We start from the raw sequence: 25,095 nt of genomic DNA, 5'->3' as shown, positions 1-25,095 counted from the left end.
TATGTAGAAGATGATCCATAGGGGGAAAAGATACATGTGTGTAAGTCAATTATTTGAGAACAGAGCCCTTAATTTCTTCAGGCTTTTTAAAAAGAGTTTGGGCATCTGCACGTATTTATTTTAGAGATATAGGGGTAAATCTTCAGCACAGAGCATGGGGAGTTAACCAAGGAACATTCATTAATGTTAATGGGATTTCTATGGCTAATTCCCCACACATTGGCTAAAAATTTAGCCCAAAGAGATTTGAAAAGTGATGTTGAGAAGCAAGTTGTTCAGTTAGCCTCATTACTTCCATGTTATTAACTGCTCTATCTTTCCCTGGCTTTGCATGAGCACTAAGATATACTTAACAGTTAATAATAAAGGACTCTATGTTAGATACAGATTCTAGTGTGGAAGTGCAATAATGTGGCCGTATGAGCAAATTTTAGAATATGCCTTTTGGGTATTTCTATTGCAAAGCAATAGAATAGAAAGGAAAAAGAAATGTGTATTGAGGTATATTTTTAGACAGCAGAACTGGTTTATATTGCTGGTGTCTTTAGTACAAATTTAGCATAAATATGAAGTATAAGCTTTGACAAAAAAATTTACATTGCATTATTGGGATCTAAACTCAGAGCTGACCGACTCTGAGCAGGAAGTCGTTGGACTGAATGACTTCCAAGTTCCTTCTAACCTAAATAGTTTTGCAATTTAGTACATGAATCATATGCTTAACATGGTGTTTTCTTAACATCCTTTCAGACTGATTTTCTCTTGTGACAGATAAAATACGATTATCTTAAAAGTTTGAAGGATGATTGAAAGCTGGGCAAACCTGAAACAATATTTTGCATACTAATTGAAGAGTATTATTTTAAGATAGAAGCCAGGCTCTGATTTAAGAAGCCCGCCAGATTTATGTTCCTGTTTTCTGCTGTGCTGAAGATATGCAACAAAGATTGTGTGTGAGATGTAAACATGGGTGTGCATGCGTATGTATGTGCTCATTTCCATTTCTCTACTATCTTAGCAGTTTCCCTTAGTTTTTAGGGGACCTATTCCATTCCTTTTGCAGTTATTATTCAGAGCAGTCTGTAGTCAGCCTTTAGAGGGTGCTTCTGTGCCAAGGAGCTCTCTTTCCTTGAAACACAATTTGCTTAACTTTAAGTGTTCGTAGATTAAATGAAGAGTCATTTTATGTATCCCAGAGTTATCCAATTTCTTCTTTAATTTGACCAGTGCCATTCTTGGAATTCAGAGGACTGAAATTACTGCAGGGGGTAAAATGACTCACAGCAGCAAAAATTGTACATTTTGTAATTGATAAAAACACAAGAAAATGTATAAAGATTCCATGCAAATGAAAAATGATACAGGGATGAACATATGTACTTTGTTAACAGTATTACTGCCCCTTCTAGAGATGGGCTCAATCATTGTAACTCCACTGCATACAGTTGCAGTAGGAATAATAAAATAGTTGTACTTTGTTAAGCTTCTGCTATTGCTAGTAGAGATAAAACAGTAGAATTAAGTGGTCTTCTGTCTTGATTTCCTGTGATCACACATTCAAAAATAGACTTGAAAATCTGTGCCATAAGGCAGCAGGATTGGAGCCTGGTTTTATAGCCGTTTATCCCACAAGTGCCATTTTAAAGCCAGCACTTCTGACTCTTTGGACATTGCTGCAAAGTGAGTGAGTGAAGGAAGATGGAGATAGGAAGAGTTCTAAGATAAAATTCTGCTGTTGTAGAATCAATTTCTAAGACTGAATAAAAGTCACTAAACTTCAAAAACAATCGGTAGAACAAAGCAGTGCCTCTCAGTTCTGTACCCAGTATTGTTTAGATGATGCGTGCACAGCAAAGATATCTGCCACGTGCAAGTCTTTGTCAAAGCCAACCTATGGAGATGGTGACTTTGAAAATACTCCTCTTAGAGAGCGCAGTGCTTCTTTGCACAACTTTCTGGATGGATAGGTAGCCCAGTTGGACACTCTGGATACCCACAGACTACCATCTGTGTATGAAGGGCTGCAGGTACTTCTGTCTCTAGTATTGCATACACATTACTTACATATCTTTTCCTTGGACTGTAAAAGCCTCCCTTCTCAAAAGACATTGTTTACATTGCACGAACACAGATCTGTAAACAACACATTCCCCAACAACTTGGGAATTTTAGTATTTGCATTTATATTTAAATATATGAATTTCCACATCAGTACATGTGTTTTGTGACACTGACATACCTTGCTAATAATAATTAGATTCTAATTCTTCTGTGAGATTATATACCTGCGATACCTACCTTTTAGCTATTCAGAGGTGCACAGTGTTTTTCTACAGTACCTGAATTGTCTTGTTCAGACTCCAGTCGAATGGTTTCTCTTTTGAGAGTAGATTGCAGATGGAAAAGGTAGTATGTCTTTCTTAGGTATATCAAGCAACAGAATTACTGGATGTTGTGAGCATCTTGTTATTTCTATATAAAATATGTGGATTCTGAATGGATGCATAGAATGCGTGGTAGCATGAGAGTCCTTTGAAGACACTAAGCATCAAAGGTTATGTCACATGTAGTTGTTAATAGATTTTTCAGAGGGATTTTAACATTAGACCTATGGCAACAGTGTAAGAAGGCACTAAGGATTTTTAATACAGTGCTCAGGAAACTGGCTCTAAGCTAGTAAGTGTGTTTGGTATTATTCTTGTGCAAATATTTACAGTACTGTAATTTAGAACAAAATGTTAATTTACACAGTCTGCTTACTGGGATGTTGAACCAATCAGCCCAACAGTTGTGTTTCTTCTGAGTTGAATGACAATAGTATCCAATTTTAAGCTACAGACTTCTGTAAAATTAGCTAGAAAGATGTTTCTGATGGTAGCATATCACCGTTTGAGTTTGAAACAGATCTTTTTTAACATTAGACAGGCAACAGTAACTGGTTAAATGGAAGCAGAAAGTCTGCCTAATCTTGTCCTTCAGTAAGGTAATTTCTGCTTCTGATTAAATGTCTCTTCATAGTTTTAACAATTTTTGGAGGGTTAGTTCCTTCAGTAAACATTTCTTATATTATCAAAAATTGTTTCATAATAGTTTTTGAAGAAAACAGTAGGATAAATCACACAGAGCTGCAGAATTGCTGGGGGTGGGAGGGATCTCAAGAGATCATCGAGTCCAATGCTCTTGCTGAAGCGGGTTCCCTTCAAGAGGTCGCACAGGTAGGCATCCAGGAGTCTTCACTACTTCTCTGGGCAACCTGTTCCAGTGTTCAGTCACCCTTACTGTAAAGAAGTTCTTCAGCATGTTAGTATGGAACTTCCTATGTTCAAGTTTTAGGTCTTTTCTTCTTGTCCTATCACTACAAACCACTGGGAAGAGCCTGGCTTCATCTGTTTCCCTCCCAGCTCCTTCTAGATACTGATAAACATAGAATCAGTTCCCACCCCTCAGTCTTCTTTTCCCCAGGCTGAACAGACTCAGGTTACTTGGCCTTTCCTAATAAGGGAGATGCTCCAGGCCCTTTATCTTCTTTGTGGCCCTTTGTTGGACTCCTTCTAGGAGATCCCCATCTTTTTTGAACCGAGAAGCCCAGAACTGAGCATAGTATTCTAAATGATGAGGTCTCACCAGGGCAGAGTGTTTGGATCCCCTAGATAGGCAAAGGAAAACGGTTGATTCAGCCCATTATTTTTTCTCTTAAGCATGAATTCTTGGGATAGCGCTTAACCACTGCAGGAGTCAAACATAGTCATGTGGCTGTCCATCTTGTGGAGAGCAGTCTGTAGGAGAAGCTAATGGTGGTAAGAAAACTGGTGAATAAGTGGAGCATCTCTGGTTGATACTATTTGACAGGACATTTTTCATTTGTTTGTGGTTTTTTTTTGTCTTTTGGTAACTGGCTTGTTTGAATCATTGTTTGTTGTTGTCAAAAGCACTCCCTTTTGGCTCTGTTATCTCCCTCTTCCCTCTCTGTCCCACCCTGCTGTTTGTGTGTCTCATATCACATGGTTTACCTGTTTCATTGGTGTTTTTCAATAAGGTACATTTCTGAAACTGGCTCCACCTACAAACCAAACATTTCACTCATGGGCCTCTCTAAGAGTAGAGTAGTTCCCAGTTCAACATTAAAATCCACGTACCTTTTATATAACATACAGCCCCACTGCTCAACAATTTCAAATGTGATTATGGAATGTTTAAACAAACGCATTTTTTCTTCAAAGTTATTTTTCCTAATGCATATCTGTGTAATTAAAACTTAACATAAACTACTCTGTAGCGTTGCAATCAGGAATTAATTATTGCAAATGAAATTTTCATTTTTTTGTCTTTCCTTGCTGCTAAGGTGAGTGTGGCTTAAAATTGAAAAATATTAGTCCTTTTCATAGGAACCTGTTTGAAGATCATAAGGGAGAACAAAAGAAGAAAAGCTTTTTGTTTGTGTTTGCAATCAAATCTTTCTTAAAAGGAAGTCTGGCACACAGGCATTGTAGTTTTTGTAATATTACATTGAAGAAAGCAAGATACAAGTCTCACTGGATTAGCTGGAATTCAAGTATAGCTGAAAAGCCATTTTAAGAAATAAATGCATTGAGGTAACAAGAAGCTCAGTGAGTCTCAGTAATGGTTATTCAAAGGTGATTTTCAAATATTACCAAAGCTTATTTTACTGCTTCATTTATTTATTGCTTGCAACAAATGAACACAGAAGAGAATGTCATCATAAAGAAGCTACTGTAAATTACTGAAATGGCTACATTCAGAAAAAGAACACAAAAAAACATATTTATAGGTGTTAAATATCCAAGTATAATCAATGTTTGTTCTAGTAAATTTATCCAGCTCATACAATGCACTCAAGTGATATTTCTGTTTTTAAGACAGCTTGCAAATTTGCGAGATTTGTAAATCAAATAGACGTGTTTACCAACATGCTTATGAAAATTCTTTAAGTAAATACTCAGCATGCATACTATAAAATGGTAACGGCCAGAGCTGTACAGTTCAGTGAGAAAATTGCATGTATGTTATATAAAAAAGGGCAAGTTAGGTAGACGTTTATGCTACATTTTCGGTGCCATGTTGACTCACACCCTCATTAATGATATTAGTGTTTTGATAGCTAAATCTGAAATACTGTATAGAAGTATAAAAGAACGTTATTTGCTTAGGTGCAACTACAGTCAAAATTCAGACTGAACTATATTTAACTCATTGCTTTAGTCGTAACTATGGCTTTTATCACTGTTATAAACAGTAGCAGTCCATACTGTGTGACCAGGTAGTGACCTAAATAACTCATTACTCATTTTTAATCTGAACCCATGTTCACATTTTAAAGGCCTGCTGTTCCTTCCTTGCAAACAGGAGTTGTTGCAATGGTAGGGCAATGGAGCAAGGACTTTGCCTGTACTTGAATAACGTGCAGGTCCTTTTGCCTATTGATACTTGTTTATGCTTAGCTTAAAAAATAGAGATTTTATCTTCTTCAATTTACAGTAAGACATCACTACTGTGAAATTTTCTGACCTACTGACCTTAAGTACTGAAAAATAGCTTTATTTACCACAACAATCACTATCTAAAAGAATAGCGTAAAACAGTTTGACATTTAATACTTCTGTAATTACCTTATGTCAGATGTCAGCACTGGATATCTGTAGTTTGGATCGCTTATCTACTATCTGGTTTATATAAAAGCCTTCAGGGTCTTTATCAAAATGTGTATGTGAACTTTTCACTCTAAGGAGTAAAAACCTGGGTCAATTATATCTATTTTCTGTGACCTTCTTGACTTTTCACACCCACTCTGTCAGAGTTGTTACAGATTGTAATACTTGCCTGTAGTATCAATTGGAGAATGATTGCTAGCTTCATTAATGTTATCAGAGGTGTGGCTGATACATAAACTAAATATCTTCTTGACAAATGGCATTACCTCCCTCAAATTCATTCTACTTCACCGTTGTTAGTCTTATCTGTTCAGTTAATCGATAGCTGTCTTTCAAAAGAATGCACCAAAAATATAAATAGGAAGTGTGGTTCTGAAGGGAGGAGAGAGGTGGTGGAGTGATTTGGGCAGTAAGCTAGAATTTACCTAGTAAGAATTTAGTTTCACATCCTGTCATCATCATATTGGGTCACAGCTCAGCAAAAACCGTGCTTAGGTTCCAACAAATGATCAAGCAACTAGGTGTCAACAAAATATCCCCATATAGATTTTCTGTAGCGTTTCCTTGAGCTTCAGCACCCTCTATCTAGGAAGTATAAAACAGTTTTTTAGTATCAGTCTTGGTGAATGAATGGGACAGCTGTCTCTCAGCCAGCAGTTCACATCCTGAGCAAGAGCCTGCATGGCTTTTTGGCCACATACAGCTGTTCTGTTTCAAAAGAATAATATCTCCAATACTTATCTTTAATATAAATTAAGTCTATCTGCATTTTTTTTAATGTAAGCTATTTATTGACATAGTACTACTGTTAGCTTTGCCAAGGCAGCCGATGCAGGATCAGCACCTCAACATTTTGAATGCAATGAAAACAGGTGATTATGTATTAAGTTAATGCCAGGACAATTGTCTTAGAAGTAATCTTAACTAGTAACAACTGGGAATTAAATATTTGTTCTGTTTTACAGTATTTACAAAATTTCAGTGTGTTATGATACATCCAATAGCCTCAGTGTTCTTAAGGTGCTAACTAAATGCCTTGAAGGATGAAGATTCAGTAAACATAACTAATTGTCACTGCAAAAAGTGTTATATTTAGTCTCATAAAACAGAAGAAAAGCCCTCATAAAAATTAATTCAGGGGATCATGTTACAACTTCACTGTATGTGGGAATAAGTTTACAATGTATAATTTTCATGCCAGAATTCTTGAGTTATCAGATAACGTATTTCCTTTCAATGATTATTCTGCAAGCCATATTTAGGCCTTTCTTACAATAGAAGTTTCACTGTGTTTTTCAGTACAGAATGGTCTATGTGTTGTTAACCCATAGTTTTCTGATTTAGACTGGGGCAGTTATACTAAGGAAAGGAATTTGCTTCATTCATGTGTTTCGCTAAGATATTCTCAGTCTGCTGAGACTGCTGCATTAGAGAGAAAGGAAGGAACAACGGTAAATATTTGCATTAAAATTTATGATAATTGAACAACTTGTTATTTGTATAAGCTGAAAGTATTCTTAAACCAATATTGTAATATGAGTCATTATGCACTGAGAAGATTTATAAAAGCAGGCCTGTATTTCTACTTCTTAAAATTGGAGGTTGGTGTCATGAGCAGAGGGCCTGATTTTCATTTATACTACAAAATCTGTTCTTTTCTCAGTGGAAAAGTGATTTAAAGGAGAAGTAAATACATATTAAAATGAAGCTCACTATGCTGTTAAGAGAGCAAAAAACTCAGGCAAGGACTTTTAGTTCCAGGTTTTCAAGATATTGGTAGTAAGGAGAGTTGGCCTGGGCTCAGCAAAAGTTGCAGCAGGCAGGGAACTGTCTGAATTCAACAAATGGCCAAAGAAAAAAAAAAGAAGAGGAAAAAAATAGAATGACATGATGAGCCCATGTCTGCTTCCAAAGAGGTAGAGGACATACTAAAGTTAGGAACTGAAGTAGAAAAGCTGAGGAGCAGAGTGGTAGGTGAGATGCCAGCAGAACTGGGTGAGATACCAGCAGAAGAGCTGGAAGTGGTCTAGTTTTGGGTATCAGCACAGCAGAAAGGATAGGGACAACCAAGGCCAGTATCATATAAATAACTACTGTAAATTTTATATAGCTAAAATTGTAAAATGTAATATGTTTAAAACTTGATATGCTTCATACAAATTATATCTACTCAATGTGTACAGCGAATAGCTACTAATCTAACATCTAACATACCTAGTTTGATGTAAGTTTTATCTTACAGAGTCAAATATCATGCCTGTGAGTCCTATCTGTGCTGCAGGGGGTTTCTCTCCTTGGTGAAGGAGAAATTTATCATGAAAAGGAAGAAAAAGTAGTCAGTGATTTCTGTTCCAAATATTATATAATAGAATCATAGAATAAGTTATAGGGTGACTTACCTTGTTGAGCATTTGTTGTTTGAGTTACAAATTGGATATAGGGTAATGAATGAGCTGTAGTGGTGCCAGAGAAACAATAACTTCTAAAAGGGCAGGCGAAGGGAGGCAAAACAAAAATCAAGGGCAATCTGTTCTGAATTCTAAAAGTAGTAGGCTTATTGTGTAATTAACCTGCAAGTAAAATATACATAGTTTTTTTGATTTTGTTTTTTCCTAGAGTTCACTTTTTAAAGGGTTTTATTTTTATTTTATTTTATTTCAGATTAGTTTTCTGTTTTACCTATTTCTGCTCCTAGGAATGAGTGTCCTAAACCACAGGGAGATATTTGAGGGGAACCCCATGTTTTTCTCTTTCACTGGGAGTGCTGGATTTCTGGCAGCTTCCCTGGAAGGAGCAGCATATGGTTACCAAAGGCTATCGCATAGCCTACTATCACAGAATAGAATTACCAAGATTGGAAAAGATCTCTGAGATGATCCAGTCCACCCGTCCACTTATCTGTTACCAGTATTACCCAGCAAAGTGAGTACCTGTTCAAGCCACAGGCTGCCAGCTTCTCCGGGAGATTACTGTGGAAGACAGTATTGTAGGCTTTGTTGAAGCCTTGGTAGACTACATCAACAGCCTTTCCCTCATCCATCAGGTGGTTTACTCAATCATAGAAGGTTGGTCAAGGAGGACCTGCCTTTCATGAGCCAACGCTGTCTGAGCCTGATCCCCCAGTTGTCCCTTACATGATATGTAATCTCCTTCAAGATGATCTGCTCCATCTTATCTGGCACTGAGGTCAGGCTGACAAGCCTGTATAGTTCCATGGATCCTCCTTGTGGCCCTTATGGGAGTAACACCACCAAGCCTCCAGTCCTCAGAGGTCTCTCTGTTTGACCAGGAACGCTGATAGGTGATGCAAAGCAGCTTGGCTGTCACCTCTGCCAGTTCCCTCTGCACCCTTGGATGGATCCTGTCTGGTCCCATGGACATTCTTTTAAACAAAACAATCTGAACACAGATACCGAAGCAGGCAAACCATCTCAGAACATCTCCATTTCTCAATAAGCTTTTTGCAGCCACTGGACTATTTCTGCCTGTTTGTGGAAAGGCAAACTCCATGTGAAAGGAGTCAGTGTTGCATGAGCCAGAGAAAGAACCAGCTATTAAATTGAATTCCAGCTTTACCCAAACAATAGTGTTATTTTAACGTATTTTTCCCAATTTCTACTCAGTTTTAGAGGAAGGATGTGGATTTCTTAAAGCTTCTTTATGTTTTCATGCTTAACTTTTTTTCCAGCAGCAAACAACTCATTGTCATCTCCATTGTGCTGGAAAACATTGATGTGGTAAACAGCGATCTGTGATTGCATAACTCTGAAAGTCAGTGCGTATTCTTTCAAAACGGTCTACAAGAAAACTAATTCATCTGAATAAAATACCGACTTTAAAATGTATTTGTTACTGAAGCAGTTTCTCTGTAGACTACAAACTGAAGGTATTTCAGATTAGGATAGTGATAGACTGGACCAGTATTCTGTGGGCAGAGGCTATTTTCACTCACACAACAGCAACCAGCATTCAAATAATTAGCTGATCTGGGAGCGCTTGGAGTCCAAAGAAAGGGAGAAGTGAAAAGCTAAGTCCAGGCACTTTTACTTCTTTAGAGATGCAGAGAATTTTGCTTTATCTGGGATGTTCAGTACAGAACTGAAATGCAGATGTTAAGAAGTCTGTGCTCTTTTTACTTTTTAATGACTTTTAAAAAAAAATTACTTTTTTCTTTCTTAAACATGTGTTTGAAGATTGAATATTTAGTGTCCATTTGAAAGCTTTCCTCTGTTTTTTTCTTTGGAGGATTTCCCTTGTGACATTGATGTTCAGTGAAGGAATAGATGCTAGAAAGTCTTCTGGGGGAGTAACAAAAGAAACATCCCATGATGTCAGCTTATTTAAGTTTTGGAGTCATTGTGGGAAGTTATGTTAGATTATTTGTTGTGCTGAAGTCTCCTGGTCTTATCTTGTCTTCTCTGAAGTTATACCATCTTTCCAGGTGAACAGATCATCTGCCAATCAAAGTTTGTTTTGTTGTTTTTTTCTTTTTCTTAGTCAAACCGTGATGGGATTTGGAGCAGTTCACTCAATTCAGTGACTTTTTATTAGTGAGAGATCTAATCAAGAATCTCCGGGCCTTCAGGGAATGCAAGTTTTGTTTCACTTTCTAAGAAAGGAAAGAAAGCAAAATCAAATAAGAAAATTATAATATACAATCTTCTTTTACAGTAGTCCACATGAAAAACGAGGGGCTGTCCTCATCCATATTTATACCACAAGTGGTTGCCATGTTCAGCAGACTGCCATGCTGCTAATCTCTTTGCATTTTGTTCCAAACCTCATTCTCACCCAAGGTGAAAGTATATTCCATTTACTAGATGTGCATTGTGAGCTATTTTTTTTTTCTTTCTTTCTTATAGGACTATGGGATTTAGTAAGTCAGCAAGACTTTTTGTACATTTGGGGATCAGTGTAAAGAAAATACTATTTCCACTTGCTGCTATTTCAGTGGATTAGGCAGTGCATCAAAACATACATATTAGCTTCAGTGATAATACCTCGAGGTCTCATAGATTTGCTGGGACTGTGATAGTTTGATGCTACCTGAGATCCTTGCACATATTTCTCATCATAGCACTGTTGACAGAGTTGTCTGGTAGTCTTTATATGATGAAGTTACAGATTTCATCACAGGGATACTGCAGTCGTATTCTAATTGGCTCATCTCCTCAACAACTGAAAATCCGAATATTGTTTAAGTTGCAGTAATAGAAAGGAAATGAAGAGTCTGCTTCCAGATAAGTAAACAAATAAATAAGTCGCGTGCAGTGACTAGCAGTGGCTTTGAACAGTATTGTGGCTTGGTAAGCTCCCCCTCCAAGTCAGCTGGATTCTTGGGCTTAGCAAAACAAACCAAAGTAATTGGTCTCATTGCCCACTTATAACTCAAAACCTGATGGAAGTTACTATGCAGGCAAGTCTATTAGTTGCAGCACCTCAGAAGACTGGAAATGTTCTATTATAATACAAAATATCCTCTACGGTGAATATTCAGATGGATTGCTCAACAAAGCAGAGCACAGTTTATAACTGCAGTCTATGTGCATAATATTTCAGGTTTTGTGTTTTGCTTTGTCTGCTGTTTTGTCAGTCTTAATTGATTTAATGTGCTGTGTTTTTATTTACAAAGACATCTGTTTTTCTATCTTGCATTATAACTGATACCTGCAAATAGTAAGTGTTCAATACTGTTTCATGATTGTATTGATATTCCCCTATGTACAATCTCTGAAAAAAAAATGAGGCCTGGAGGTCAAATTTTCACATCTAAGGAAGATCTTTAAGTAGTGGCTTGACTTTTTCATGTTCCAAGGTAATAACTGTAGAGTAGATGTAGATTATAAGGTGTATATATGAGAAGTATCAAGCACAAGGTTACTCTCTATGGAAAGAGCAAATCTAACTTCAAGCAGATGTTGATTTGTCCCTGCGTATAGTGGTTATATATATGTATGTTCTTATTTTATTCTTTCTCATGCATCGTTCATTTTATTGTTGTTGAAAACTACAACTTAAATACAACAAAACAGCACCAGTGGTTGGTTCTTCCAGCAATTCATTTTGAACATACTTAGTTTCATTGGTGATAGACAGTAATTAATTTGTTCATTTTAGATTAATTAATTTGTTCATGCATTTTCTTTCCTTCTTTTTGTAGTGCTAGGGCTCCCATCTGCCATCAGATGACTTTCTGCCTGACTGAGCTTCACCTGTGGTCTTTGAAGACTACCTTACATATTAGCGGTGAGCTGTTACCTGTTAATAAAACCAAACAGCAAAGCCTGTTGATGAATATTAAATTGATATGAAATTCTGAATACACAAATGAAGTAGGATTTAGACTTAGGAGAAAGAAAATTAGAAAGCAAGATTAAGTTTGAACTTAGTTTCTTTGCTTATCTCATCATAGAATTGGAGTATCCTTTCAACTCAGAAATGTTGAGATTATATTTAATTGGTTGCCTTTTCCCTTTTAGGAAGCTATACCCTGCTCGACTATAAGCCTCAGTGTAATAACTAATTTGGGTGAATGAAGATCAATAGTCAGCTTGATTTGCAGTGGCATTGCGATTTGTACTTAGCATGAAAATAAGAAACTGCTGCATGTTCTGGGCATTTTGCATGGTTATGTGAAGTTTTGTACTTACAAGGGAACACTAATATTTTTAACTGATTGTTCCAAGAGACACATGATTATTTACCAGTGCTTCACGTTGTCTTACTATTGATAAAGTAAAAAAACAAACAAAAAACCACTCTCCTGGCTTGTAAATGGATCATATTGTTTATGGCATGCCGTGCCCATTGTAGTATATTTTCATTATAAACCTATTATTAATTATTATTATTCTTATTCAAATATTGATTCAACAAGCCATAGTGACCTGTCTGTGTGTGAGAACTGCTCTGGTTCTGTAACAAATCTATCTATATATATATGTATTTATTTTTAAGTTGGATTTCGTGGAAGATTCAGATGGTTTAAGTAAGCATGTAGTTGTGATCTGTTGTAATTCAAGGTGTACTATGGCATACGGTACCTATTTTCCACCTTTGACCTTCAGACTTCCTTTCTATGCACTTATTCATTATAAAATCCTGAGGTGGAAGAGAGTGCTGCTCTCTTATTTCAAAAGCTACCTGCTGTGGCATTGTCTTCCTACGTTTCTGCAAATGAATTTCTCCCCATAACGTCTTTGAGTTTAGAATGAGACTCATGCAGTGTCAAATAAATTGTTTTAAAACACTGCAAATTTAGGCCAGACTTAGATCTATTGGTGGAGCTTGCCATTGTATACCTAAGTATCTGGCAGTCAGCCACATCATAAGCTGGCTTACAGGCTCGTGGTAGCCCAAGCATCCAAATTTCTTTGCCATGGAACCTGGAGGACAGAGGGAGATGCTCTGGGTAGGTGCACACTTGTGTTTCATGCTGTAAGGCTGTTGGTATATAGCCAGGGCTTGCCCTAAGCCCTAGGGATAGATACGTGCTATTGCATCTGGTACGATAATAGGCAGTAATACCTGTAGATCAATATTGGATCCTTTGGATAGGCAGCTTCCTGAAATTCACAGATGTTAAAAAAAGAACTGTTGTCTTCAATTTGGCTCAGAAAACTCTTCTGAGATACAGTCTGCACTGTGTGAAAGAACACAAAAGATGGTCATTAGGAAGGTGGTAAAAAAAGCACTTTTAAGTGTTGGCAGCTGGAAGAGAATCAAAGCATATGTGAAATGACAGCTGCAAATAAATGTAAGGACCTGTCATGTACTCCTTCAGCCCTACCTTGCTGGTTCTTGAGGCTCTAACTAGTATCAGGGTATATTCTGTAGTTTTTCCACTCTGGCTCACATTGTAACTCGAAGTACTTTGCTCCAGCTTGCTCAAATTGTGATGCTGAACTTTGCTTGCGAAGTTATGTTTTGTTTCCAGTGTTACATCAATAACTAACTATATTTCTATTTGATTATATAGATGAAGACATTGGGGTACATCAGTACTACGACAAGAGAGAGCCAGGTAAAATAAGCAGCCATTACTGAAACTAAACAGGACTTTCAGATGTTCAGGGTTCTTTGACAGAGGCAGTTTGCTCTGAAAATTTCAGTTTTGAACTTTTTAGTATATGCCTCTGTAATTCCACAGAGTAAGTAGGCATGAATAGAGACTCATTTACCCAAGTGACTTCAGAGTATTTAAAAACTCTTTACCTAAAAGGAAAAAAGAAGGATTTGGGAAAACATTTACATAACAACATACTGTGTGTAATTTATTATGTATAATTTTTATATATAATTTATATATATATAAAACAGACGTTGTGCCATCAAAAACTTATTGGGATTTTGTATTTTGTTTTTATATTCTGCTTCCATATTCTTTTCACCTATTGCAAAATGCTAAACCAGTGCTCAGGGACTGTGCTTCACTGGGCATGCAGGTGCTGGCTGTTGCAGGAGTTCGGGATTTGCTGCGTCCCAGCAGAGGGCATCGTGGATGCACGAGTGCTGGTCCGGCCTCCTGCAGCCCGCACTGCTATCTGAAATAGCCATTTCAGAGTGAATGATCAATTTTCTTTATCTGATTAATCCTGTTAATCCTGGAAGTTTCATGATGGGCCAAAAGGTCTCTTCAGCTGGAGTTGCTTCCCATTTGCAGCCAGGTTGGAGTGGAGGCTTGTGTGGGCATCCCATGGGCTCGGTGTGGTGGGTCACCCGCTGTCCCTGTGCCTCTGCTGATAGACTGACTCAGCTGCTCCTCTGTGTTCAGTTGCAGCTCACTTCACTATCTGATGAGACTGGAGGCTCAGTAATACTGGCCCACCTGTTGGGCTGCATAAGCCTTTCTTTCACTGCAAATTTAAGATATCTGACTTAAGAGGTAAAAACATCAGGACCGTCTTAATTTTTTTTGGTAAATTTCTGTGTTTTATCACAATATGTGACTCTTCTCTCTAATATTAATATTTGCTGACAGCTGTTGTAAGGATTATCATTCACCTTTTCATCTGTTCTTTTCTCCAGGATCACAGATGAAGCACAGTTACTTAGAAGACAAGCAAAAGCTAGCAGAATGTAAGGGTGTTTTCTCAGTTTCTTGTTATAGTAAGACAGAATTATTGCTTTGAATTGGTGATACAAATGGAAAAGCTTTAAAATAACCTCAGGCTCTTTCCAGTGTAACTTCCTGTCTGTGCCACTCTGTCACAGTACTACTAACAAAACAAAAGTTGTAACTACTCCATCGTGGTATATTTGCAGCCTAAAGTATTTCCTTCTTAGCTCTTGCATCAAAACACCAACTGCCTCAAAACTGAAAATTATAGCTAAGATATTTTCATCCAAAATCAATCTACAGGTTAATGATCAGCTGTTCTCATAGAATGTTTTTTAGCTTTGAAAGATGTACTTGGTTCCTGCATTATCTGTTTAAAAACAGTTTAGTTCATACAATCACGTGGTAGTACTATGACAGGTAAAGAGTTTTATACATATAACCTTTCTCTAGCTTGAAATTTGCAACTCTTGCACAGCTGTTATTTCTCAGAGTATACGTTAATGGTCAAACATTACTACAGGACAGCTCTGGGAAATCTGATTGGCTTCTTGAAGTTACACAAAGTAGTACATATGCTGGAAGAATTCCCTTAACATTTCATCTTATCTTATTCTACATAGAGTTGTGCACATGCTTGAAGGTAAATTGTGTTCTGGGAAGAGAAGTTATTTGCAGCATCATAAATTAGGTTTAGAGCAGGGTGAAACCCTGCTGGGGATGGGTATGAAGGTGCACACAGCTGTGTGGTAAATCTATACCCGCTATGGAGGGTTGTGTGTCGGTTAGAATTAATACAGCTCTGTAAAGGTGGGGAAGTGAGAAAGGGCTTTAAGTAGGGAGGAGCAGAAAGGATTTACATCCCTTGTGCTTCATGTAGCATTATCGAATAGGCGCTGGCTGTATGAAGAGAAGCAGGCTCAGATAAATCCAGTTATACAGAAACCTCAAGCATGCGAAAGAACAGTCTATTACATCTTGTGGCTGTAAACAGAACAGACATTTCTTCAGGAGGAGTGCTGGGTAACTTTATTCATGGCTGCTGATCTGTATATATATATATATATATATACGTATATATATATATATATATATATATATAGTTTAATGTCTGTACAGGCAATTTCCCATTTTGCATATGTGGATACATATTCCAGTATTTATGAAGGCATTTATTGGAAATGTGATCTTACATGTCTAATTAATATTATCACAACAGTTCCACCAACGCTGGCTTTCGTCCAATAAAATACAAAGAGAAGTTGTATGTTTGTGTGTTCTTTTGTTGGTAAATGAAATCCTTTCTCTTTTTTTTTTCCCCACTCTAGAGCACTCCTATTGTAAACTCCATTATGTGGGGGAGTTTAAATGCAAGTGTTAAGTCACTCAGTTGGTGTACAAACCGACAGCTTGGAGCTCAAAACTTTTAATCAGGTTTCCCTTAAATACACTAGAATTTTTTAAATAGACGTGTTCTAATTTCTCGTGTTTTTTTCATTGTGTACTTAAGAACAGAAAACTGCTCGCTTTTAAATAATGAAATTTCACAAGCCCGATTCTCAGCCATGAAACAAGCCTATCGCTAAGCAACTTCAGAGGAAGCTTTGCCTCCTGTTTTCAGAGTTAATGTACGACCTTATGATTTTCAAAATACTTCTCTAAGTATTAATAGTCTTGTTAAAGGACTGTGGAAGTCATGTGGTTTCTGATTTGCTTGACTAGGCAGATTCTTAGGAACAAATTTTCCAAGAACAAATCCTATAAATAATTGTACTCCATAATATAACCTGTTGTGTTCACCATTACCTGTTGTTAATGCCTCTATATATGCATATATTCAAGCATAAATGTCTTGCAGACACGTCAGTGCCTGCTTGTTGAAATCGGGCAATGAAATGTTAGTTCTAAAGAATACATCTATTGAAGATTTGGTAACTTGAGTCTGAGTTAACGTACTGAATGTGAGATGCTTTCTCATTGCAAATGCTTAGCAGTTGAGTAAGATATTCCATCCTGAGAGCTTTGTGCACAATTACTATGGTGAATTCATGGCCAGTGTGGATATTTCACGCTAAATGTTTCCTACAGTAGAGCTTTTCAAAAGAAAATCACTTAACAATAGAAACCTTAGCCATATCCTTCCAACTATAGGTAAGTTTTATGTTTAAGGTAACTCATAGAAATCTTTGTTTTATATCTCCGCAGCAAAAGAAGTTTAAGTTGTAGAACGTTTATTATATTCAGTGGCTGTTTGAATACACGCATACACATGCACACACATGTGCATATATACTCACCTACATTTAAATATATATGTTTTAAACTATTTTTTCCCTTCTTTATTTGCCAGCTCGAGATTACCCTTGGATACTGAAAAACAAACGACCAGAAAAACTGCGAGATACTCTCAAGGAGGTTGAGGTATGTTTCAAAACTTTCAAGAATAGTAACAAATGATCCAGTTTTCAAACCCCTTTCAACAGCTTTAATTTTCATCGAGATCCAACTGTCCCTGTGTTGATAAATGTGCTTTTGTCTGGCAGGCAGTTCCACAACAGCTGGATCTTTGTGTGGCATGTTTCATCTATAAACTTGAAAATCCAAAGTAGGTTAACTGATATTGACAATGCACGCTGCCAACTCCATTCTCTGTTTTCTGTTGTCCTTTAGGACTTAATGCAAAACAGTCAATGTGTGCTGAGCAAATGGAAGAACAAACGTATCTGTCAGGTAAAATGTTTTGACTAGCTCTTGCTATGTTCATTCAGTGAAGCTGAACAACCATTCAGTGATGGATGCGATAGCGTTAACATGTTAAATAAAACTGAAAGTCATTGGGGTTTATAATGTATGAGGCTCTTATTACCTAGATTGTGTTTATTTAAGTTCCTAAGATGAAATAGATACCACAAAACAAAAATCTGGGTTTTATCCGCAGGAAAAATTATAGGAAAGGTGCCTATTTCTGTAAAAATTTATTATGGGGGGAAACTGAAAGCATCCTAAACCTTGGAAAAACAGGCTAAGAGAGTGACTACAATATATAGACAAGTCTGGAATCTGTTATAGCGCATTTTTAATCTTAATTACTTACATCTCTGTTGCAAAGTTTTTTTTACCTTATGCTTATATAGTGCGGGAGGGAGATTGTAAGCCTAAGCTAGCTAAATTGGAAATCAAGTAATGGATCAGAAGATATTGTGGTATGCAGTACGTGTGTATATGTTCTCTGTCTACATAAGTTCCATTTTTGTATATAGGAAATAACTTTTCACTTACTCCTTAACACAAAGTAGTAGGATAGGTGGGAGGCTGGCACATTAAGCATATGCTTTAGCTTCTTAATCAAGAGTTTGTTCTGAAAGACATCTGTAATATGTAAAAGTTCCCACAGCCTTCATCATTTATGAGGAACGTGCATGTTTAAAGTTAGCTTTGCACAGTAGATACTTGTATTACTGATTCTAAAATTAAACTGAGTTTTAACTTTTATCCTTTTTCAGTTTCATAATTTTGTTTCTAATCCGAGTAGTTTCAAATGAGTATCATGTCAACTGGATGACCATTAAATATTTGAAATATTGCTGAAATTCCTGGAATGACTTTAGGAACAGCAAGTTTTTTTTTAAACACCTGGCACACCAAATGCTATGAAGTCTTTTTGTATCAATAATACAGATATTGTTGTCTAAGCCTATCAGATTATTTTTGCCTATCAGATCTTATCATTAACAAACGTATATAATTCGTGTACAGATTGCATATTATTCATCAGTGAGCGTTAATCTTCTAGAATGGATTTAAATATTAATTGCATGCTAACTTAGATGGTTTTCTTTTCTATTGTTATTGTTCTGATTAGAAAAGGAATGTGGTTAAGAAATACTGAGTCAATTAGTTGTAAGTAAGTGTGTTCATTTGCTTCTCAGTTTGTTGTCTCTTCATTTGCTCTCCCAGTCCCGTTTGCTTTCACTTTCCTTCCCCTCCCATCTGTATATGCATAGACCTGTATCCCTTACTGATGTGTACTTTGGAACAGTGCATTTGTTGCCAAAATTTGGTTGTTCTTTATAACACCTTTATTTGACAATCAGTTGTGTATAAAACACTTTTTTTTTTTCTTTTTAATTTAACATCCTCTAAGTAATTTCAGTAATAAACAAAAAGCAGCCGATACAAGTTAAGGTAACTTATTCATTGTTCATAATGAGAAATAAAACAGATGGCACGCAATTGGATTGAAGCACGTAAAGGAATATAACATAATAAATTGAGTAATTTTAAAAGTGTTTTTAGATGGTATATATAGTAGGTAGCCAGAGTAAAAGTTACAGATAAAAATTCTATTCATCTCTTCTTAAATTTTGCTTTTGGTTTCTCAATCACAAAACAAGATATTTATAATATTGTAATGACTGATAACTGAACTCGCCAACAACGTTCATAATTTTCTGCCAAAATGATGGTGATATTCTGCTTTGTCTTCTTCAATAATATAGGCTGCCCAAAGAATGAAAATAAAATATGAAAAATCAATAGTTTGGAAGGATCTTGATTAGAAAACCTGTCTTGACTCAATCCTTACGTTAAACTATTTGATTTGCACTGCTTGTCTGCCTTTGAACATAACTGTTGGGGTTGGAAAAAATGACACGTTTTGAATTTCCAAAAAGAAGGTTATCCACTTATTTTTTTTAGTTTGAAACAGGAGACTGATTGACTAGAAATGGTGTGATCCATACAACAGCACAACTGTTGTTGTGTGCTGCTTTGGATAGATACTGGAGCAGCTGTTCATGGAAAAAGGAGAGACCATGTTTGCATTAACTTTCAAGTGTAGTAGAAGGCAACAACATGAAAAGCATGCAATAAATTAGTCTGTCATAATTTTCAGTGTTTTAGGCTAAATTTGATACGAAGGAGTGGTGAGACCCTGGAACTGGCTACCCAGTTGAGTCAGCACATGTGGAAGTGAAGAAATGTGTAGATATGGTACTAAGGAACACAGTTTAGTGGGTATCATTGGAGTATGGTTGGACAGGATGAACTTGGAGGTCTTTTCCAACATTACTGATTCTATGATTCTATGATTTGAATTCTAGCATTTTTATTTATTTATTTATTTTTAAGCTTTCCATCTATAACAGTTGTTTAATGCCAAAAAATTTCAATAATGGGAATTAAAGTAATTAACAACCATGTCTCTTTTTAATAATTGTTCTGTGTATCTGAATCTGTTGTATCTTTAGCTGAACTAGGAAGGGTTCCCTTTCATTTGTAATAGACATACACTATGTGAAAACTCAATGGTTGTTATATCTTTAGCAAGACAAAATGAATAGAAGGAAAAAAAACATAACTGAAAGAAGCAATGCTGTAAAAAGAAATAATAAAATAGCACAAATTCTCTCTGTGCAAAACAAAACAAATCAAGAACAAAAACAAAAAAAACAAGCATAGGACTGCTGCTAGTGCTCTTTCTGGAACCTAAAAATCACTATTACTAATCCCTCATTGCCTCCTCCAAATCTTCTGGCTTCTAAATAGCCTGCAGGCAAAAATTACAGTCTGTAAATTTAAATGTGCATCTTCTAAAAATAAGTTTGCATGTAATGACCAATTAGCCTTCACTGAAAAATCTCGTTAGCTTGCATGCAGATTATCCATTGTATGCATCGGTTTCTCAAAATTGGCTCTCGTAGATGAGTTTGCCTAGAACTGCTGTATGCTGTCCTAGCTTTATACCTTTTTTAATGTTTCATTTTATGCATCAACATTTCTCCTACTTTTTTAACTTTATTATTTTTTATTTTTTTACAATCAGTGCATTGCTAATGAAAATCTATTGACCTTTATTTTTTGCAGTCTGCAGTCTATATTCAGGTAGTGCTTAGAGCTTCTGAAATAGAAGATGTGCCAGATCATGTAAAGAGAGAGAGACTGTAGAGAGATTTTTTTTAAAGGAATTTACACTCCTATTTAAAAGAGCTTAGTTGAGCCTTAAAGGACCAAGCTCTTTTCTTTAATTCCATTCCTACTAGTCCTAGTAGGATCTGAATGCACACCATTTCTTTACAGTACTTCTGAACCCCAACTTCGATGACCTGTGATGAGCTGCTGAAATAATCCTGTAATCTTCTGTTAGCTCGTGTCAAAAGAAAGTAAACAGACCATAAAAGAAGTGTGACAGAAAAAAGACAAGAGGCCTTTACAGTAAAAGGGCACTGTATTGTTTATAATTAAATTGCTTTTTCCCTGTCTAGAAGTAATAATCTAAGGAATTAACTTTGTCAATACTTTCGAGTATAGTTTGAAGAAGTTCTGATTTCTTCCCTTCCCTGATGTTGTCTATTTCCTTGTAATGTTTCTAAGTTTTACCACAAAATCAGGAAATCATTCCTGTGAAATAATGCTGTTGGTTCAAGTTTGGTTTTACAACATAGGGTTGTAGAAATTAGTACGATGTAGCTGAAATATTTGATTTCCAACTTTTTTATGTTTCTGTTTCTGTGTAGAATGAAGTAAATGCCAACTATGCCAACACAGAATTATTTTATTTTGTAAGTAAGTGCCAGGCACTGGATGTGAATCATATCAGTTACCTGCTTATGAAGAAGATTTATACATCCTGTGCTTAATAACTATGATCTAACCTGATTTGTTTTGCAATTTACATAAGTACGTGAATGGTTTTTAGGTTACCATCACTGACATACATAAAACTGAATTGAGATACAGCAGTATATGCTGACATGGCTTGTTCTATCAGCTACTGTGCCCATAAGCAAACTGATTTAGCAAGATATGTGGTGGCATACAGTAGTGCAATTGATATCAAAATCGAGACATTAGGTCTAGAATACATGTGAAGCAAGTATCCATCACCAGTTACTAAGAGGAACACTGCCCTCCTATTGCATTCTTTTGGTTGCTTTTGATCACAACCATCACTGTGTTGTGTGGTTTGAGAGATTTGGAGCTAGGAGTACAAATGCATTGATTATTGTGAAACAGTAACATGTAACAACAGTAACTTCATTTGTAATAAAGCATGCAACAGAGTAATTACAGTAGGGTGGCTAAGAAAGCAAGCTGGAATGAAGAGGTGGGGAAAAACCCTGGGAACCTGCTTGAACAAGAAGTGCTTTGCAATTCTCTTCTCCTTTTGCATATTCCTTTGTCAGTTGGATTCTGTAAGGGAAAACAGTTCGAAGCAGTATTTTTTTACAGGCATATTTTTCTTTTCTTCCAATTTTAATCAGAGGCAAATCCTGGCTTTGCTTGGCAGGTATCTTTCTAGGTAGAGGGGCTGATAAGCAGCTAAGCTGCATGAATGAGGAGTCAAGGGCTATGGCTTCCAAGAATAAAGGAATTCATTTAAGTACATGCTTAAGATCTACTGAAGTCCATTGGTTTTGAGTATGTACTTAAGTCCTTTGCATAGTAGAAAGTAATACACAAGTGGAGGACTTTGCTGTTGGTGAAGAGCTTTGTCATTCTCTTGAGTATCCTCTTCTTCTACAAATGTCTTGCTTGCCCATCTTAGAGCCATCTTGGCACACAAAGGTACATAATTCCCTGTACCAAATCTTCTCGTTCAGCTCCCTGGTAACATAGGCTCTCAGTGGCTCTTTCTTTCAAGTGTGTCAATTCACCAGATGCCCAAACATCTTGCACGTACTTTGTCAAGCATAAAACTATTCTTCCAATAGGCACGATGTCATGTTCTTATGTTTAAGAACACCTTGAGACTATTAAAGCTGTATCAGTGTCTCTTCTGATTCCCATTTTTCACATCACAGTACTTCAGTCTGAAAGATTTGTGATTTGTTTCATTAATACGTTTTTTTTTCCCCCTAATTTGATATCTCACAAACGGAGTAACTTTGTGCTGTGTATAAATAATGCCTCTGACATTTGCTTTTATTCCTTAGTAATGATGAGCAATTCCCCCGAGCAGTACTTCTTAGAGTTGGAATGCTGTGTATCTGTGTGTGAGCCAAGTCTGCAATCTTTCCCATTTCCTCTACATTCATTCATGCTTATCGCTGGACTGCTCCCATCCACCAAAATATGAGCTTAACTGTGCAAGTATATGTACAACACCTAAATCTTATCCTCATGTAGCAGACTTTGCACACAGTGTGTAAGGAATTGAAATAGTGTTGAGCAGATAAATGTTTTGTTTTATAGAATATCATTGATAAAAGATAATGTGTTACTACTTTATTTAAGTATTTGCTTGTATTTCGTGGTAAATATCAAGAACTATTTATGAAATATATATGTATATATTCTGTGCACTGTAACTTCTTAGTTTTTTGGCTTTTGTACTAAATGTTTGTTTTTCCTTTTAATTCCATTTCCCAATATTATTTATCTTGTAAGAAAAGTTTTAGTATTCCTTGCTAACATTGCATTCACGTACCATAAAAGACAGTTGCACTCATTATGGCTTCATCTGAGAAATGTTGAAGTGAGAGTTGCAGCTAACCATTTGCTTCACATCTCTATTAAGTACTGAACTTAGTGACTTCTCTCATGTCACCATCTACTCTTGGAACAGACTGTCTTGAATTCCAGTTAATCACTTTTTTTTTCCTCTCAATTGATTCTTTCCATCTGAAATACCTTTCTCAGAAGGATTCTTCTAAAGAATCTCTCTCTCTCCTCTAATCACAAAGATTTTTAAAAGGAGAATGTCCTGTTCATTGCAAGGGTGTTGGATTAGATGGCTTCCAGAGGTCCCTTCCAAACTCCAGGGATTCTATGGTTCTAAGAAGTACTACCATTACCAGGCTATGTATTATGTAAGGTCTTTGATTTGGACACTAAAGTTTCCAGAGGCAAGGACTTAAACCTGTAGAGCGCAAGTGTATTACCAGACATGATAAGTAAGTGATTATAGCAAAAATTAGTTAAATTGAATATTAAGCTTTGCCGCATCTCCAAGTTCTGCAGACAATAATGGGAAGGAATGTTCTACTGGCAAAGAAAAAAGGGAGAGTAAAGGAAATAAAAATAGAAGCCATCAAACTATTTCTTTTTAACCTCTTTTCTGTTTCTGTATCTATGCAATATTGAAAATACTTAGCATTGGTTTAATGACCAGTTTCATAAATGTAAAACAAAGAACGAACGTACTATAATTTTGTTTACATGAGAGTCTCATCATTCACTGTGGAAGAGTTTCCATAGGTGTCCATTCTAGCTCTGTAACAGGTTTGACTTATGTCATTAGAAGAAAGTGAACGTATCAGCAGAAAGTGTATTTATACCTGGAAACCTGTAAGAGTTAAAGAAGCCTAACCTTGTATTTACTTATTGCTCTCAAGCCAAGGGTTGCAAGCATGTCTCTACACAGCATATTGCATAGACATATTAAATGTCAGCAGAATGACAAACATATGGCCTCATTCCGTAATGCACTCACTCATTAATATACCAGCTAGCTACAGACCACAATGCATTTTTCTTCTGGGCTTTACAGAGAGGGATGATGTGTTATCCCTACTCTGTCCGGTAAACCAGGAGTCTACAGACTTCTGATTTACTGAGGCCATCCTCCTGGTTTGACTCCAGGATGCTTTACTCAGCCTTTGCAAGGAGACTAAGCATGGGAACAACTCACATTCTCTTACCAGGACAGTAACAAGTTGAGCATAGCTCCTAAGCAGAGGTGCAGGGGAAAATACAAGATGAGGAGTACGTGATTGCACTAGCTCTCTTATTGGTGCATAACACTGAAGGATTTGCAGTGTTTGTTTTTTTTTCTCTGGCTGGCTGATATTCATTGAGAAATTTAGAACTGCTTATCCTGGCATATTTATGTAATATTGCTTGATAAGTATTTTCTTGCACAGCGGCTTGTCAGCTTCTGTGTTTCAACCCTCACTTTCTCAACTATGTTCTATGGACAATTATAGCTAACCGTAGTCAGACCTTGCTAAGCTTACATTATCAAGTTGGAAATAAATTGTGATTTTATCTAATCTAACTTCAACGTGAGGGTAAATTGAAGTTTTGAAAGACTCTAATAAGAGCTGCATGAGTGTAACTGTGTCTAATATTTTTGCTAGGACAAAACCTTAAAGGACATCTGTCATGACAGAGAATGTTGGAACACTTTATATATATATATATATATATATATATACACACACATATATATAATATACACACATATATATATATTTCAAAACATATGGTGGGATGGAAAAAAAAATCATTTGTTCTTAAGAAATTAATTTTGTATCATAGGTAATTTTTGTTTTAATTTTGGAAGTAGCTAGAATTTATTTTCAAACTACTGCAAGTTGGCAGGATGATAGACCAGAAAAATATTGGTTAAAAATATTTGTTAGGACA

General features: G+C 36.3%; 1 protein-coding gene across 8 annotated transcripts in view; it reads left to right on the top strand.

Annotated features, from left to right (window-relative positions):
- The window catches only part of WDPCP (WD repeat containing planar cell polarity effector), a 139,170-nt gene that overhangs the window by 33,114 nt on the left and 80,961 nt on the right, over nucleotides 1-25,095 (top strand). For all 8 annotated transcript variants that reach the window (XR_011903103.1, XM_072332476.1, XM_072332479.1 and 5 more), the window contains 5 exons: nucleotides 11,830-11,915; nucleotides 13,648-13,692; nucleotides 14,697-14,747; nucleotides 17,078-17,148; nucleotides 17,398-17,457. Coding sequence is in view for 7 of the 8 variants with exons in the window: in XM_072332476.1 (XP_072188577.1) it covers nucleotides 11,855-11,915; nucleotides 13,648-13,692; nucleotides 14,697-14,747; nucleotides 17,078-17,148; nucleotides 17,398-17,457 (288 nt within the window). In the remaining variant the exon portion in view is untranslated. The remainder of the gene's footprint in view (nucleotides 1-11,829; nucleotides 11,916-13,647; nucleotides 13,693-14,696; nucleotides 14,748-17,077; nucleotides 17,149-17,397; nucleotides 17,458-25,095) is intronic.

This window comes from Excalfactoria chinensis, chromosome 3 (assembly GCF_039878825.1).
Source record: "Excalfactoria chinensis isolate bCotChi1 chromosome 3, bCotChi1.hap2, whole genome shotgun sequence".
Taxonomy (NCBI): Eukaryota; Metazoa; Chordata; class Aves; order Galliformes; family Phasianidae; genus Excalfactoria; species Excalfactoria chinensis.
This window is presented reverse-complemented; position numbering and strand designations above follow the sequence as displayed.